The following is a 17329-nucleotide window of genomic DNA, read 5'->3' as shown; positions in this document are numbered from 1 at the left end:
GCCTGGAAGATGCATGAAAATAAATCAAGATATCAGATAGAACTTGATTATGTCAGGATTACATAAATAGAATCATTACCATCTATTCAAGAGGAAAGGAAAAAAAACAATAACGTAACAACAGCATTAGATTGTTAAAGGCTGACAGTTGTGTTGCCAACCCTGTCTAAGCCCTCGACCAATCTTCTCTTTGCCGACTTGGTTCTATAACACCAAACCTCAAAAGCTTCACTCAAGTCTGGATACCTAACCTGATCTGCTTTCATCCAATCCGCCAGGATATCAGCTTGGTCATTTGATGGCAATGCCAGTACCAATGAGACAATTGCCCCTTCGATACTCTGGCACAGATCTTCATCCATCTTGTGAGGAAAACTCGTGTCTTCAGCACCTTTAGAATCTAAAAGAGGCTTTATTTTCCTTATATAAGGAAGCCATGTCTTTAGCAGCTGCACCCGAACTGGAGCTGGAAGAATCACACTGCCATAACCAACTGCTTCTAATGCCTTTCCGCTCACTTCAATCAATTTCACTTTCAAACCCCACATGAGAGATTCAAGTTTCTTGTCTTCAAGTATCCCCAAAACGTTGCCAGAGATCTCAGCCCAGTTTGATACAAAGTCCTTCATTAATTCCATCTTGGGAAGTAAATTGCCCATCCACTCCAGATCAGATACACACTGCAATATATTGTCCTCAGCTGTCTCAGATGTGAGGTCAGACTCCACAAGTAGGGACGATAATTGCTTTTCAAATGTAGAAAAGATTCTGGAAAGACCTACTCTCACAACTGATTTTACTTCATCATCAGCCATAACCAATGGCATGTCCTCATCTTCCCCTAACATGTATTCTACTTGTTCTTGAGCAGAGATTTTAAGTTCATCACCAAATGGAGGGCATGACCCGCAAGTAGATGTCGCAAAGCGAACTGCTGAAACAAAAACATTTTTGGTAGCAGTAAAATCTACTGGTTTGATCCTGGCAATTATGGGCATGGCAATTGGACCTAGATTGGTGACTGCTTTTATTATTTGTTCCTCTTCCTTGTCCTCCCAAGGAACAGCCTCTAAGTAATGGATGCAGTTCTTTGTGACCTCTTCACAGCTGAAAGCAACAGATACCTCGAGAATCCCAATAGCAGATTTAACAGAGTCCAAGGAGTCCAATTGCAAGTCCACAGGGAGGTACAGCAATCTCAAGAAGTTAACATGATGATCGTAGTTAAACTCTGTGCAGTGAATCTCAACACATTTACCAGAGTCTGGACTGGAGAACCAATCTGCAAAGAACTTACTCTTGCTTACTAAGGTAAGGGAATGGGAGTAGAAAACTTCAGGTCTTCCTTCACAATTTCTCAAGTGTAGAACAACATCACTAGTGTTCTCATCTCCAAATCCGCACGGCTTGCCTTTTCCCGTTTTGTCCATGTATGAAGGGAAGGAATAAGAAATTCATACTTTGTGCAATTGAAAGAACAAACACCCAAATCGAGGGGACTGATGTGAACAGATTCGGGGTGTGAGATATAATGCATACATTCCAGAAAAACAGACCGAGTTTGAATCTTTCAAGCAAGCACTTGATCTGAAATGAGTAAGAAAAATTGAAAAGATCACTAGTGAAAGATGATGTATGCAAATAAATACCACAAAGTCAATACCACCATAATATACCATGCTAATGTCCACAATTGAGTGTGCACATGTATGTGTATGCTTGATAGAGAAAGAAAATACAAAGGAAAAGCAAGATGTCAAAGCACCAATACGTCCTTAAATTAATACTAAAGCAAAGTTCATATTTTCCTACTCATACTAAAGAACAATTTTGACTCGTAAATGTCCTCTACTTGTGATACCATTGTACATCCAAAAAAGTAAACAACTATAGCAATAAAGAAGATTGTTGCAGCTAAACCGTATCGGGTCTAATTCCAGGATTGCTTCCACCTATCAACAAATTCATTTATACAAGTCATTTGGCCAAAATAAAGAAGACACCTTCTGCCCCGTTTCTCAAAACAGATGGAATTCTATGCAGTTTCAAAGCACTAAGAGTGGAATCAAAGTCCGTTAAGTTTTTCTAAATTGATTGAATTGGTGGATTGCTCCGCCATGCTTAAAGAATCGATTCTCTTTAGCAGTTTATCAAATCTCGTGAAACTTTTTCTTCATTTGGCAATACAAAAGGAACAGACCTTTAAATAAACACTCAGCTCAGTCATATCTTATTCTCAATTCTTTCGAAAATCCCAAGAACATACAATACATCTTAATGCTAAATCCACTTTCCTTTCCCTTCTTCCACGTATCCTGGCAACCATACAGAGACTAAAAAGGCAATTCTGTAAATTATACAATAATCATATTCAAAGCAAGAATATTTCCCAGAATGTCTAACAAAATGATGTCTCCTATCAATAAACTATAACAGTCATCATTCAATATATGTATAATCAAAATTAAATAAGGAAACCAATCAATAAAGGGAACAAAAAAACAAAACGGTGTGAATAAGAAGAAAAGCTTTTTTCTCGAGAAGAAGAAGATTTACCTTGTAAAGATCCTGATTGCGCAAACTGTATTGATAAATTGAGCTGTAACTGTAGAGAATAAAACCCACTATTTATGGCTGGTATGTTGGGGGAGTTTGAACAGCAGAGAATATTTATTAAATGTTCTTTTTTAGGTTTTGGAGATTCTTGAGTTCAAGCTTCCAGTCGTGGGAGATGAGAACTCCAAGGCCTGACCATGAAATGACTCTTCTGACCTTGCTCTGGCTATCGAATTGGCGAGTTTTATTGCCAAGGGTAGTGTAAATCTTTATGTTTCTCAAGGGCAGAAGTTTTATGACAGAATAGAACCAGGGACATTGGCATTAACCTGTAAATGTGAAGGGTGGCTGGCAAATGATAGGTAGAGGCAAAGTGAGCTTGTGTTATCCTATAAGCATGCCCAAAAGACACCATTAGGCAGTAGCAAGCCCACTTTATTTCTTTTTCTTGCCTTTTTTTTTATCTTTTTTATTAAGAGTTTTTAACCAGTTAATCAGGAATGCAAACATGATCAGCGATTTTTATTATAATACCACCACTCTTATTGTCTGGTCTGGTTCATTAAAAAGTTTCTTTTTTTATGCACATCTTTTTTTTTCCTTTTTTCTTAAAAAAAAAATGTATTGTTCAAATATTTCCCGTGAATCAAGACTATATTTAAACAAGATCTAGACTAAGATGGTGTTTGAAAATACAGTCGAAATAGTGTTTTTTAAAAATATTAATTTTTTTTAAATATAATTTTTTTAATATTTTTAGATTATTTTGGTTTGTTAATGTGAAAAATATTTCTTTTTAAATAAAAAAAGAGAGATTATTTTGATGTATTTTTAAGAAAAAACAATTTAAAAAGCAATCACTACCGCACTATCCAACACCTTCTAAAAAATTTATAGCCTTTTCATTCTATCGATCATGAAATAACAACATAATTAGCACCATTTAAGGCTGAGTCAATATAAGAAACGTATAAAAAAATAAAAATAAATCATTCTTAGTTTTTTATCTTTTTCTTAAGAAAATAATAGAGTTTGAACGTGATTGGCTTGTCAATTCTTAAAGTTATTGTCCAAGTTGTACAAGCTTTGTCCAATTTCTTAAGGTTATTGTCCAAGTTGTACAAGCTTTGTCCAATTTCTTTAGTACCCCATCAGAGACCAGATACAGATATTGGAGCGCAACTGGAACTGGTAATTATCATGTTCCCACAAACTCCCAATGAAATATGTTCCTTAACTTCAACAAAAAGTTGCTGTTCTACTGTTTCTGAAGTGGGACCCACCTGTTCTAATGTATTCTTCTTCTTAAAGATAATAAGAGCATGATCCAAGGGATCTACTGGTTTTTTTAGTTTCTGAATGGGCTGATATCTCAGGGCTCAGAGCCCAAATGCTAATATCTAAGTCTGGCACATAAAAGAACCTCGGCAGCCCTCTATTAATGGGTTCCTCCTCTCTTCTTTAAGAGGCGGCTTTCATTTTCCATTTAGGCCGGAAATGAATCCTAACTCTCCCTTCATCCCTTATATTATAATTATAATTATAATTATATTATTATTATTATTTTACAAATAAAACTAAAATTAACCACTGTTTTACTATGGATTATGTAAAGTGCAATTCACAGTAAAACGATTGATAAGTCTTTCAATGACAAAAAGAAATGAGCACACACACTTTAAGGTATAATAATATTTTTATATATTTATTGCAATGTGTAATTACTCTCACGCCCTTGAAAAAAAACAACACATCTAATGTCTGAGTGGTGTTTTTGGATTTTTATATTTTTTTTTATAGAGTGTAATTATTGCATAACCCCTAGGATCAATTTTTTTTGCTTGAGATCAAGGAGCATTTTAGGTTTTTTAACCTTGATTTTCTTGGGATCATCTCATGGGTTTAAGGGTGTTCTGGTCTTTCTATAATTCAACAAAAAGGGGCTGGCGCGTGAATAAGCATCGTGGGTGATGCATGCGGTGCCTCTTAGTGGTTGTTGGTAGCCTTATACGGTGGTGGCCAAAGCATTATGTCATCCTCTACACGATGGACCAGCATTTTTCGGCCTCTATGGCATGGAGAAGCTCTGGTGATAAATTTTTTTTCCCCTCTTTTTTTCTCTCTTCTCTACCTCAAAAGGTTTGTTGGCCTTGCAAAGTGGTCCTCATTTATTTAATTGAAAACTCAAAGTCACCTCCTATTTGCACCTCCCTTTTTATTTTGGTACTTTGTTTTTCAATATAAAGCTTCCTTTCAAAAGATAAGCAATGGGATGCCAATTTGGGCTAAAAAAGGTTCAATTGTGCAAAACAAAAGATTACGAACCAAATTGAAAATTTATATAAAAAAAATATACTCCAATCCATTGTGATTTATAAGAGAGTGAACAATGCATTTTAACAGTAAAATCACCACACAATTTATTTTCTTTTAATTTGATTTAGTTTATTTTTTATAAGACAATCTCATTCTCATAACTTAAGTCACAAGTTTGGTGGGTTGAATCAGGTGAATTCTTTTTTCCTTTTTATATTAATTATTTTTTCAAATTCATCCTTCAATAATAGCTTGGATGGGGATCGAATTTCATAATTTCTTTCGGTTTATTTTTTTTTATAGTTATGATAGTCTCATGACTTGGGTTGCGAGTTTGGTAGGTTAACCCGGGATCATCTAGATCAATTTAATATGTTGTTGTCTCGAGATTTTTTGAAAAAATATAGCATTTTGATTTTCTTTAGTCAAACTATGTTTTTACTAGTTATCCGAATTATTTTTTTAGCTTACCAAGTGACATCAAATCAACACTCACACAATTTATTTTTGTTCTTGTTAAAAAATATGTTAACAATGCTTGATATTTTTTTCATTAAAAAAATTGATTGGCATATTATATCACGGGGCCAATAATCTAGTTCCACTCTATTGCATAAACAAAAAATCTAATAAGCGAAGAACTAAAATGGTCGAGGATACAAGACACTTTGGACATGCATTATCAAATGTGAAGGTACTTTTGTCATGAAAACCTTATGTATAAAAGGCCTTATTTGTTCGTAGAAAAATTAAGGGAATTCCTAAAAAGTTTATTTTGTATGAGGTTGTAGAAAGAGAGAGATTTGTGGAATGTATATTTATATGAGGTTTATTTTATGTGTTAAAGAAGAGAAAAGTGTTTTCAAGAATTAAGAAAAGAAAAACACTTTCCCGAGGGAAAGGTTTGTTTTTTTTCTTTGTTGGAAACTACTTTTCTAAAAATTAGTTTCTTAGAGTTCACCAAATATTGGAAAGCTTGAAAACTGCTTTCCAGAAATAATTGATTGATGCATATATTAGGTTTACATTTTATCGTAAATCTTTTGTAAGCAAAGCTTCGTCTGATTGATAAGTTTCCTCACATTATTACAAGGGATTACACAAAGTAATTTGTATGAATGCATCAAACAAATATACATTAATAACTTGTTTAAGTCCCGAATCAAAAGAGATTTACTCTGCTGCCAACATTAAAGGCCTAAAAAAAAGGGGGGAAGGGAAAGAGATGCTCCATGCGCATGCCAATGGAAGGCTTCCAACAATATCCAAATCTAAGTAGCCTAAGGCTTGTTAAATTGGAAGGTTTGGGCAAAGACCAAGGGGTTCGAATTGGGGCATCTGGGCCTTCAAATCTTGCGATCGAGAGCATCAAAATGCCCCCATTGCTGCCATCCTTCGATCAACAGACCAAGAGGTTCGGTGGCGCACATGTCTGCCTTGTATGAAGCAAATATGGACAACAGGATCTCTGCAAGAAGTCAAAAATAAAAAATCGAGAAGAACAACCCCAAAACCAAAAAGGATCGCTGCTTACGTCACATCCATCATCAATCTGGACACCGCATCATTCCACCTCAACATGATTGGTGACGTGACAGAATACAAACCAATGGGGGGACTACAGCATCATCTAAAGTGGACCCCTACAATAGAGAGCCCTTCAAAAAGCATTCTGAACTCTCCGGCTACTTGTCCCCTTGGTCACCGGCACCTAGCTTGGCCCTCAAAATGACCGCCGTTCGATTCCTCATTCTTGACGCGTCAATTTATGTCAATCTGACTAGCCACGTGTCTGTTCTTTTAAGGTAAGATCATTTTCTTGAATGTCGTATATTTGTGTTCACCCAAGTGACTGAGGACGAGAGGGTATCTCCATGGCTGATGACTGGGTGTGCCCGCAGCTCCATGGAAATTTGAATTTGAGCTTGGAGTCTTACTGTCTTACACTCCTTTTTTTACCACTAATCTGTTTTTTTTCTTTTTTTAGATAAGTTGTCCACAACTTAAGCTGTACATTTGTTTTTTTTATCCTCCTGAACACGTATTTTATATATAAAAAATGAATATTAAGTTCAAATTAAAAAGAAAATGAAAATACAGACAAACTTAGCACAACAATTATGTATCGGTTAAATTTTTTATACAAAGCAGAATTCAAGTCCTAGTGAATGGATTTTAATCAGTTACTATAATGTAATGACCTTGTGAAATAGGTTATTCTCTGTTATGTAGTTTAAATTGCGTTTGACCTCTCAATAAACAAAAAGGGCAAAAAAAAAAAAAAAAACAAAATAAAACCTACGCTGCTGTGCTGGTCTTGATGGTGTCTAATTTATGAGCACAAACCGTACAAAATCTATCTAATCCTTCCATTATATCAACAGTTTTAGGTGCATTCTTTATTATAATTTTAGTACTTATCTAAGAAATAACATTTCTAAGTTATTAATTTTTTAAAAAAATAATAAAATTAATTTGAAAATGTTATCATCGAACTTTTTTTTATGACTAGTTTACACATCTGCATTATATTACGGGTTGAATCACTATTTTTTAAAATATAAAAAATAAAATCAAGTGGTAAAAAATTAATTGATATTAAAACCTCTTGATTGAACTCATTACCTAGCTTATATTTAAATTTAAACTATATAGATATTTTCCTCATATTATATAATCGATTTGACAAATCCAAAAATAATCCAAATGACATGTAAAAATCATGGTTTGATTTTAATTTTTTTTAAATGATATTGTGTTTTTAAATATTGAAATGATAATTTATTAGATTGCCCCAGGTTTCATGGCTTGACCCGCAAAACCTGTAACCAAGGTTATGGACTCCACTAAATTTGAACATAACCCAAGTTTAAAATTAAATCATGTTATAATTGCTCCGATGCGACCTAGTCACCTTGGCAAGTCCAAAGACACCCTAGATAATATGTAAAAAATGTGATTTGGCTTTATAAAAAATTCAAGATGATATTTTTTTTATATTGAGACAATGACATATTGGATTGACTCAGGTTTCACAACTTAACCCGCCAACCTCACGTCCTGGGTCATGGACTCTAGTGGGTTTGATCCTAGCCCGAGTACAAAACTAAACTATGCGGGGGTTGCCCTCACTTGACCCAATCAATTTGATGAGTCTAAAAACAACCCAAATAACAAGTAAAAACCATGGTTTGGCTTGAAAAAAATATATTTAAGGTGATATTTTTTTAATATTGAGACTCCAACATATTGGATTAACTTGAGCTTTATAGCTTAACCCGCCAGGCCTACAACCCGAGTTTTGGACTCCACTAGGTTGATACCTTCATTTTTTAAAAACTATTTTTACTTAATTATACGATAACACAAATTTATGTTCGTCAAATTAATCATAAATCAAATATCAGGATATTTGTTATAGATCACGATAACTTAAAAAAAAAAAAAAGAAGCATACGACTTGTTGTATCATTTAAAACCAATTTATCAAGCCAAAAAACATCAAAGACGATTTAAAAATACAAAATCAAACCGGAAAATATTTCTCTCTTTAGCTGGCATATGTTTTTAGGCAAAATGGTGGCAAAATACCACCACCATCCAACTCCTATCTTCAAATTGAACATTTTGACATCAAGTTTCATCATTTTAGTTATTTTAATTGTGACAAATGACAACTTTCTCTTTTTATTGATATTTTTTGATGAATTTCTTTCTCCTCTCTCAAACTCATCATAAATGAAAAAAAAAACAAAACAAATTTTTAGACCAAAATTAAAATTGTTGTTAATATTAAGGTAGTCATGTATTTTATCCACGTTTTACTTTTCAATCTCTATCTTGTAATTTTTTTAATATTTTCATAATTGTAAGCCTAATTTTATTTAATCGGGTTTTAAAAGAATTTAATTGTAAAACTAAAAAAAACTGAAAAAACAAAACTTTTCATTGTTCATATATATAAACAATGAAGTATATACACTTAATTCTTTTAGTATAGCTAGTAATATGCAATACCCGAGTCCTATATGATTAGACTTTCACACACTGAGATCTCGATAAAAAAAAGAAAAAAAAGAAATGTATTGTTTGTATTGATAGAAAATTCAGCAACAAGGAAACTCGTAATGCTCTTCTCAACCGTGACATTCAAGAGTGTCGTGAGTTAATTCGTCATATCCTTTTATTTTGTATGCTAATTACTTAACTTGCAGGAAGACCATCTATGAAAAAGGGGCACGAAGAACCACTTCGACAATACAAATATTGAGTATCTTTTTTCAATATAAATCACTTAATGACAGGTATTAGTTAATGTGAGAATGAATAAATAGGCTGATTGAGATTTTGTTTTAAACAGTGTTTTTTTTAATTTAATTTTTTATTAAATTAATATTTTTTATATTTTAAATCTTTTTGATGTGATAATCTCAAAATAATTTTTTTAAAAATAAAATAATATTATTTAATTTATTTTTAAATAAAAAGTAACTTAAAAACAATTTACTACTTGTACGTCAATGAAATTGATTAGGTTATGTTTGAGATTGCGGTAGCGGTAACGGTAGTGGTTTAAAGTGTTTTTTATTTATTTATAAATATATTAAAATATTTTTTTTATTTTTTAAAAATTATTTTTGATATCAGTATATTAAAATAATTTAAAAATATATAAAAAATTATTTAAAATTTAAAAGACACAATTTACAACATATTTCCAAATTTCCAAATACAATCTCAGTATCACAACTCACAACAATTGCAAGTTGCAACCCACGGTAATTTCTGACAACAAAATGGGTTTATTAGCCTCAAAAGGTGGCTAGGAACTTAGGTTGTTGAGTAGGGAAGAGCACTGCTGAGGAGTCGGGACATTGGAACCCAACAGTGAGTAGACATTCTCTGCTCACAGTTTTTACTTTTAGTGCAGAGTGATGCTTTTGTTTGTTCCAAAGGATGGTGGGTCCATATTAGCTTTTGGGAAGGAGAGTAGACCTGTTTGAAGAGGAGACCACCCACCTTCTGTAGAATAAATTCATGTTTGGTTCTGCAGCATAGCTCCTTGTAAACTACTTTACTTTTACTAATATATGCTTCTGGGGCTAGTGGGGTGTTTTTTACAGCTTCAAATTGTCAACTTCTCATTATTTTTCTTTTTATTCCTTTTTCGCTTTTATGACAGCATCATGCCATTTTCATTTCTGAATAATAATAAATAATATAATTACTGGTGGTTCCACCGAATTTATTGATTTAATATCTAGAAAATTTATTGTTAATCTCATCAATTAATGCCATTTATTATTATCATAATCTCGTATCAAATTATAAATAGTCTAAGAGCGTCTTTTTTTTTTAATGAATAATATCAAAGAGTCATTCAAACCAAAAAATTTAAACTGTCGGATAAGACTCCAAGATATTATTTATATTATTTTCTAACACACTCCATCAAATGAATGTTATTTAAACTTAAAATTATCTTGTGTTATTAATTAGATTTTAATTAGAAGAGATAATGAGAGTTATGAGATTTGAACTCGTAATTATTTGATTATCAAGATTCTAATATCATGTTAAAGAATCATCTCAACTAAAAAACTTAAACTATTAGGTGAAATTCTAAGATATGATTTATATTGTTCTGTAACACACACCCTCAAGTAGAAGTCTTTTGGGTTTGAAACTTGCACGAACTCGTATTACAATATACTATTAATTAATTTTAATTAGAAGAGAGAGTGGAGATAGTGATTTTTAAACTCGTGATCGTTTGGTCAATAAAACTCTGATACCATATTAACAAATCATCTTAATAAAAAAAAAGTTAGGAGAAGATGTTTATTTTTTGTACCGTTAAAATATCATTGTAGTAAATCAATGAACTTGTAGTTCGATGGTAATTTTACAAAAAAAAAAACCACGTCTCAAATATTTCAAGTTCTGTACTTATTAATTAATCCATCCTCAATAATAATAATAATAATAAAATAAAACCTCAACCCATTTAAACAAATGCAAAAAACCCTTTAGTGCTCATCTTCACAACACCAATATAGATCCACTCCATCTCATGAAATCCTGGTCATCTAACCCATGATTTACGAGGTGGAGCTTATTATTATGTTTGACTGGCATTATGATTATGATTAGGGTGTCTTTGTTTTAGTGCCACGAAATAATTTGTATGAGAAAAGGTTGAATGACAGTTCATGAATCGTAGTCCAACTGGGATTAATTCTTCTTCTTTTTTTAAATTAAAAAGTCTCGATTTCAAACTATTACATTCATATTATTTGCCTCTATTATATCTCCATTAATTTTCCAGCAGGTAGTGTTCTGAATAGGGAAAGACACGGGGCATTTCTCTGGTCGCATAACTGCCAGGCTTCGATGATGTTAGGGCAAATACAATAATAGTACACACTACACCAATCTAACAAGTGCAGAAACAATGGAGATTTAGGGTTGTTTCTTTTTTTTCCTAAAATTACTGCAAGAGATTGCTATATTTATGCAATAATGCAAATGTGTCTGAAATCTATAACTAACAACGTGTGATGGCGATAAGGAAGGAGTAGTCCGCGAGATTAGCACCTGTGTTACCCTTTTGCTGGACACTCACACGGCAGCAAGTGACCGATAGCAAATATTGTCAGCTTTCGCATTTAATGGAGTGATATTCCCTGCAAGCTTTTTTCAAGAGAAATCCAAGACTTGAATTCTATAGCGACAAATCCCCTTTCCCCTTTTATTTCGGACAAATGCTACATAGAATGCCATTTAAGTTTGCATTCATTTTGAATTTGCTCCTCCTCCCCTCCTTTTCGACATTTGCCCACCGTATTCCATTACTCCATGACATGTTTACTAAAGGGTAATTAATTTGTTTAGAATAAATAAAAGTATATGAGATTATCATTTAAATAATAGACAATTTGATATTTTATAATCCAATTTTGATACAGTAATCTTGTTTAAATTAATCTAACATTTCATAATAAAGTAATGTTATTTGTGTAATAATATGTATCAAAATATATAGTACTTTGTTATCATCAATGTTGGATGCCACTTTTGGTAGACAAACTATGCAATTATTAATATCGAGGAGCCGTTGAAGATCAGCATATAGCTACTATGTACTTATGTGTGCTTGCAGAAGTCAATGGAAGCTATCAATAAAGATTAATGGCCAGATCATGAGTATCCCATAAATCTTCTAGTAAAGTTTAAGCGTTCTCGTAGAAGGGCATCTAACAAAGGCCCTTTGACTCAACACTCCACGAGTTTTCTTACAAAGTCAATGCCATTTGTATATATACTGTGCTTTCTCTGGCATTTCATCTTGATTACACTTACCTTTTCATGGCATTAGAGGTATGTATTGCTATGTAGACCTGCTGCAACTGCTTGCATGCTCACTTTTGTTGTATAGATATACCACTTGATGAACCTAAAATTGAGAATTTATTGCATAGTAGAATATTCGTTTCAAACTTATAAGCTTACGTAAGAGCTCAAGAATTAGTGTTTAATTAGAAATAATTTATATTTGTAGAGAGATCCCAACACACACGTATTATGATTTAAACTTGAACGAGAGCATATTTAAGCATCGAAGCTGAACCGATCGACCCTTGTTCACCGAGGATTATTAACATTATTATTCCTTAATTAGGGTTGAAAAGTTAAATTGATCGATCGCCTTCGTTACCGTTGCAAGTCAAAGCTTACAAATTGGGGAGATGCAATTACATGGGCTCTCTGCATGCACACCGCTAGAATAAAGAGAACGTGGCATGTTTCTACTAGGGCACAGGATGTTTTTCTTCGTAGAATAAAACTAAGACACATTCAATAACACCAAAACAAAATGCTTAAGCACAATTGGTTACTCAATCATCATATGTAGGACCAGTTACTTGATTTATATCTTCACAATCCAACAGTTAATTAATTCATATTTGACGCAGGCTGCTTCTTTTATAAACCAAAAAGATGAAGACAATGAACAAACTCAATCTTGCTGATCCTGGATTTAATTAATCCTCCTCTTTTAATTTTAAAAAGGAACCGAAAAATGAATAAGCCCCCTACTTTTTAATGCAGTTGACTTAATTCTCTACGGCCATGATTAAGCGTGTGTTCTCTTCAGGAGACAGAATCATGAGCTTTGTTTGCTAAATTTGAAGGGCTTGTCATAATGAGAAAATGGGTGCAACTTTGCGTCTGCAATCAGCTGTGAGCTCTCTCTCTCTCTCTCTCTCTCTCTACTTGGTAGTTGGTGCCAATTTTTTGGAGACTTCGCTCGGGCGTTAAGAATCTCCATGTTCTTATCTAGAAATTGAATCTAGTAAATTAGGTGAGAATGTGGACAAAAAATAAAATAAAAAACGTGGATGCACCGATCTAAATTTAAATGATTTGCTTACTATTCGACAGTAAAATGACTACATGAAAACCTATCTGGGATTTTACCCTAATTATTAAAAAGAAAAAACGCTCTGGCTAGGATGTGTGACACAGCTGCCCACTAGCAGAAGGTAGCTTTTAAAACCAGACCTTATGATTGTAATGTTAACTAACTAATGAACAACAAAATGATCATGTTTAGAAAAACCTTGTTTTGGATTATTACCAATCATGTTTTGAAATAAGTATGGCTTGTTTTTTAGCAATTAATTGGAAGCTGTCCATAACTAGGTCATGCAATTGGATGGAGGGTTGTGATTAGATGATAAGAGAGTGGAAACATGCCGTTTCTAGACTGACAACCAAGATATAAAATATTGATAAGACCCTGTTTGGGCATGAAAATAAATAAAAAGTTAGCTTAGAAGTATGAAAATATTGTTTTTAAAATGTTTATTTATCTCATTTAGAGATAATACTTCTAGTATATAACTAAGTTTTCTAAACATTTGAAAGAATAAGATGAAAAGCCAAAGAAAAAAAATTCTTTTTTTGTATATCCTTTCTTCTATATGTAGTAATAGGTTTATTTAAACTTGAAACATTATAATGAAATATTATGTCTGTTAATGAAATAATTATATTTTGAATTAGACTGAATAGATGTTGTTTAGTTTTATCTCAACAGTTACAAATATAAAAAATTAATTACTAAAATTAAAAGAAATAAACAAAATTTTTTTTTTAACCCCACTAACATATTAAGTGTCAATATATATATAAGCATTTGAAAGCTCACCAGAAGAGTCTATCTATCATGATTTTCACTCAATTTACTACATAATAGAAATTCACACTTATAAACACTTGAAATAGAGTGTTTCTTTTTAACATGGGATAAAAATCTTTTCTCTCTCTACTGCTAGAATCTGACGACCTCTCTCTCTCTTCTTAACCATGGATTAAAAAAATAATAAAAATAAACTTTTATACCAAAATTGAATTGAGAAAATATTGAGATACTAAAATTGTATAATTTGCATAATTTTTTAAATTCAAGGACCAAAGTGAATCTTTTGCGAAACTTATGGTATGCCACAGATGTTTGATGTCTTTTTCATTTCAGTCCATTTTCTTTCAATCTCATATTTTTTTATAAGAAATCAAAATCAATTAGTCTTTATTTAGGACTAAATCGCTGAAAAAAAATTAAAGATCAAATTAAAAAACCATAAAATTTTACATATGTAAAAAACTGAATAGTGGAGCCTTGCATGGTAAAAATACCTACGTATTTTAAAATAATACTTAATATGTTACATCTGGAATGGGGGGCCATATATGTCTGATGCAGTAGCATCCCAACATTCCTTTCATTTCTATTATGAAAAATAATGCATGTTTCCTGAGCTTTCTAGAGTCTGGACCTTGGATACCCTACCATATAAGAGAGAGAAAGGGAGGATAGGATACTACAAATTAAAGGGACCGAATTCTGTTCAATTCAGAAAGAGTAAAACAAATGCTATAGCTGGTAATATATTAACTCGCATAGCTAGCTAGGGAGGTACCAATATTTGGAGTAATTTATAAGAAATGAAAAGCCTATGATACATAATTTAACAAAAAACATATATAGGGCTTGGGAGAAACATATATAGATATGAAATACTGTGGATTAAAATAGTTATTTGATGGGTTTTTCTTTCACTAAATCAATTCAAAGGCTAAGTGTAAAAAAGACTTTTGTAAAATTAATTTTTTGTTTCAATTTAACCTTTCAATTTAAAATTATCTAACCTCTCATTTATTTATTTATTCAAATTTTATCCTTATTTTTTATCCTTATTTTATATTTTTAATTTTTTTTTCAATTTCATCTTTTAACATTTGATTTTTTAAGGTTTGAGATTCATGGTTTTTCCAGGTTTGATACTTCTAATTAAATGGCTGGCATCACAAGTTTTATGAGCTAAACGTTGATTTTTTTTTAAAAAAAATAGATTTCTTGGTTTTTTTCATTTATTTTTTTACAGGGTTATCCCAATCTCATGACATGGCTTGTAGGTTTACTGGGTTAATCCAGATAGACTTGCCCTTTTTTTTTTTCCCTTTATAATTGCTATTTTCTTTATTCATTTGTATGTTAGGTTTTGTTTTTTCAATTTTATCCTTTAATATTTGGTTTATTGAGGATTAAGCTTTTAAGTTTTTTCTTTTTTAATTTTATTTTTTTTGATCAAATTACTCATGTCACAAAATACACACAATGACTATGTTTCTCTTAATTTTTTTGGTCAATTTGCAAACCCTTCACACAGTGCTCTCTAATCTGACAAAACTTGAAGAGTACTGCTGATATATATATATATATGCGCCTTTTGGGAGTTTCATTTTTAAGAAAATTTGTGTAGTGTGGAGCAAGAAATGTAACACTCGAGATCACATTCAAATGATGGTGGCGCATGCAAAAAGAGTGGTGGATTCACTAGTTCAAACCTTTTCTTACGCGCAGCATTAATGCAGCATTGTTGAAACATGCCCTTCCACCCACGGTCGACCGGCAGCTACTACGTACAAATATTAATTGTATCATCTATATATATTAAATATTACGCAACTATATAATTACTAGTACTAACATATTATAATCCAAAATCTCTTCATGGGTCTTAGTTACAAAAATTGGGGGATGCTAATTAATTAATAGTCCTTTTCCCATGTATATGTAACTAGGGATCTCACAACAAATCTCTTCATGAATGCTCACCTGATAGATAAAATTAACAAGAACATATATAGGTATCAGTAAATTGATAAAATGAGTAAAAAATAGAGAATTCAGGCGGGTTAAACTTCTGCTATTTTTATTTTATAACCTCACATTATTGATATGATAATTCTTGTCAATTGATGCGTATTTCTTATTTTAATTTAATTTAGTTTTTAGTGAATAAACCACCTAAACCAAAGCTTTATATATATATAACCGGACCTAACTATTAAACCAAATAGTTTTGGTTCAGTTTGATTTTTTAAAGAGAAAATCAACAAAACTTGTTGGTTTTTTAGTGAGGTTTTTTTTTTGGCTTTTTATGGCCAAATCAAGTTTTTTTTTTTTTTATATATATATATAGAATAAGAGACAAGACCAAAATAATTTCTCAACAACATAAATAAATATAATCACAAAAATAAAAATAAAAATTGAAGAAGGCATGAACTTATATAAACAACATATATATATATATATATATATATATATATATATATATAAAATAACAAAAGTTTGTTATTATATTTAAAATTTTAATTGTATTGGCATCGTGGTATACTTAAAAAATATCAATTAATTGATTTTGTGGAGAATATAGCCAAGAAAAAAATACACGTGAAAATTTAAGTTTATTGATCAAATTTTACCTGATTTTGTTCCCATTTCCTTGCCTCGATTTTCATATATTGGATGATGCATGAGAATATATATATATATATATATATATATATATATATATATATATATATAAATGTAATGGGTGCTAATATTATCTTCCATTACTACTGATTATTGTAAATCTTTCTGATGTGGTTTGGTTGGTTAGACCCTATTTGTTTTTGTGTTCAAAAATGTTTTTGAAAAAATTTAAATTTTTAAAATTTTTTCTTTACATTAAATTAATATTTTTTTAGTGTTTTCATATAATGTGTTGATGTCAAAAATAATTTTTAAAAAATAAAAAAAATATTATTTTGATATATTTTCAAGTGAAAAACACTTTGAAAAGTAACCACAACCACATTCTCAAACACGTTCTAGTAAATCCTTAAATGTTGGTTTTACCATAATTGAGTTTGTTTTTCACACATTATTATAAAAGGGTGTTTGTTTTAGAGGTGGAGGGTGAGGTTTGCGTGTGGAACCTACCAAAAAACTACAAAAAGCAAGAAATATTAGCTTTTGTGGTTGAGTTTTGTGTATAATTGGGTTGTACCCAACCACAACCTCAACCACAAAAGCTAAACCAAACACTTGAGGGTCTAG

General features: G+C 31.6%; 1 protein-coding gene across 1 annotated transcript; it reads right to left on the bottom strand.

Annotated features, from left to right (window-relative positions):
* Window positions 1–10: 10 nt before the first annotated feature.
* LOC7467053 (BTB/POZ domain-containing protein At3g05675) lies at window positions 11–2953 on the bottom strand. The gene is made up of 2 exons (XM_002297920.4): window positions 2557–2953; window positions 11–1587 (listed from the first exon to the last, which is right to left on the bottom strand). Exon 2 carries the CDS (start codon window positions 1428–1430, stop codon window positions 135–137), a length of 1296 nt encoding a protein of 431 aa, XP_002297956.1. The 5' UTR covers window positions 1431–1587; window positions 2557–2953; the 3' UTR covers window positions 11–134.
* Window positions 2954–17329: the final 14376 nt, after the last annotated feature.

The sequence above is a fragment of the Populus trichocarpa genome, chromosome 1, assembly GCF_000002775.5.
Source record: "Populus trichocarpa isolate Nisqually-1 chromosome 1, P.trichocarpa_v4.1, whole genome shotgun sequence".
In the NCBI taxonomy this organism is placed as follows: Eukaryota; Viridiplantae; Streptophyta; class Magnoliopsida; order Malpighiales; family Salicaceae; genus Populus; species Populus trichocarpa.
The sequence above is the reverse complement of the archived record's forward strand: the minus strand, read 5'-3'. Positions and strand labels throughout refer to the sequence as shown.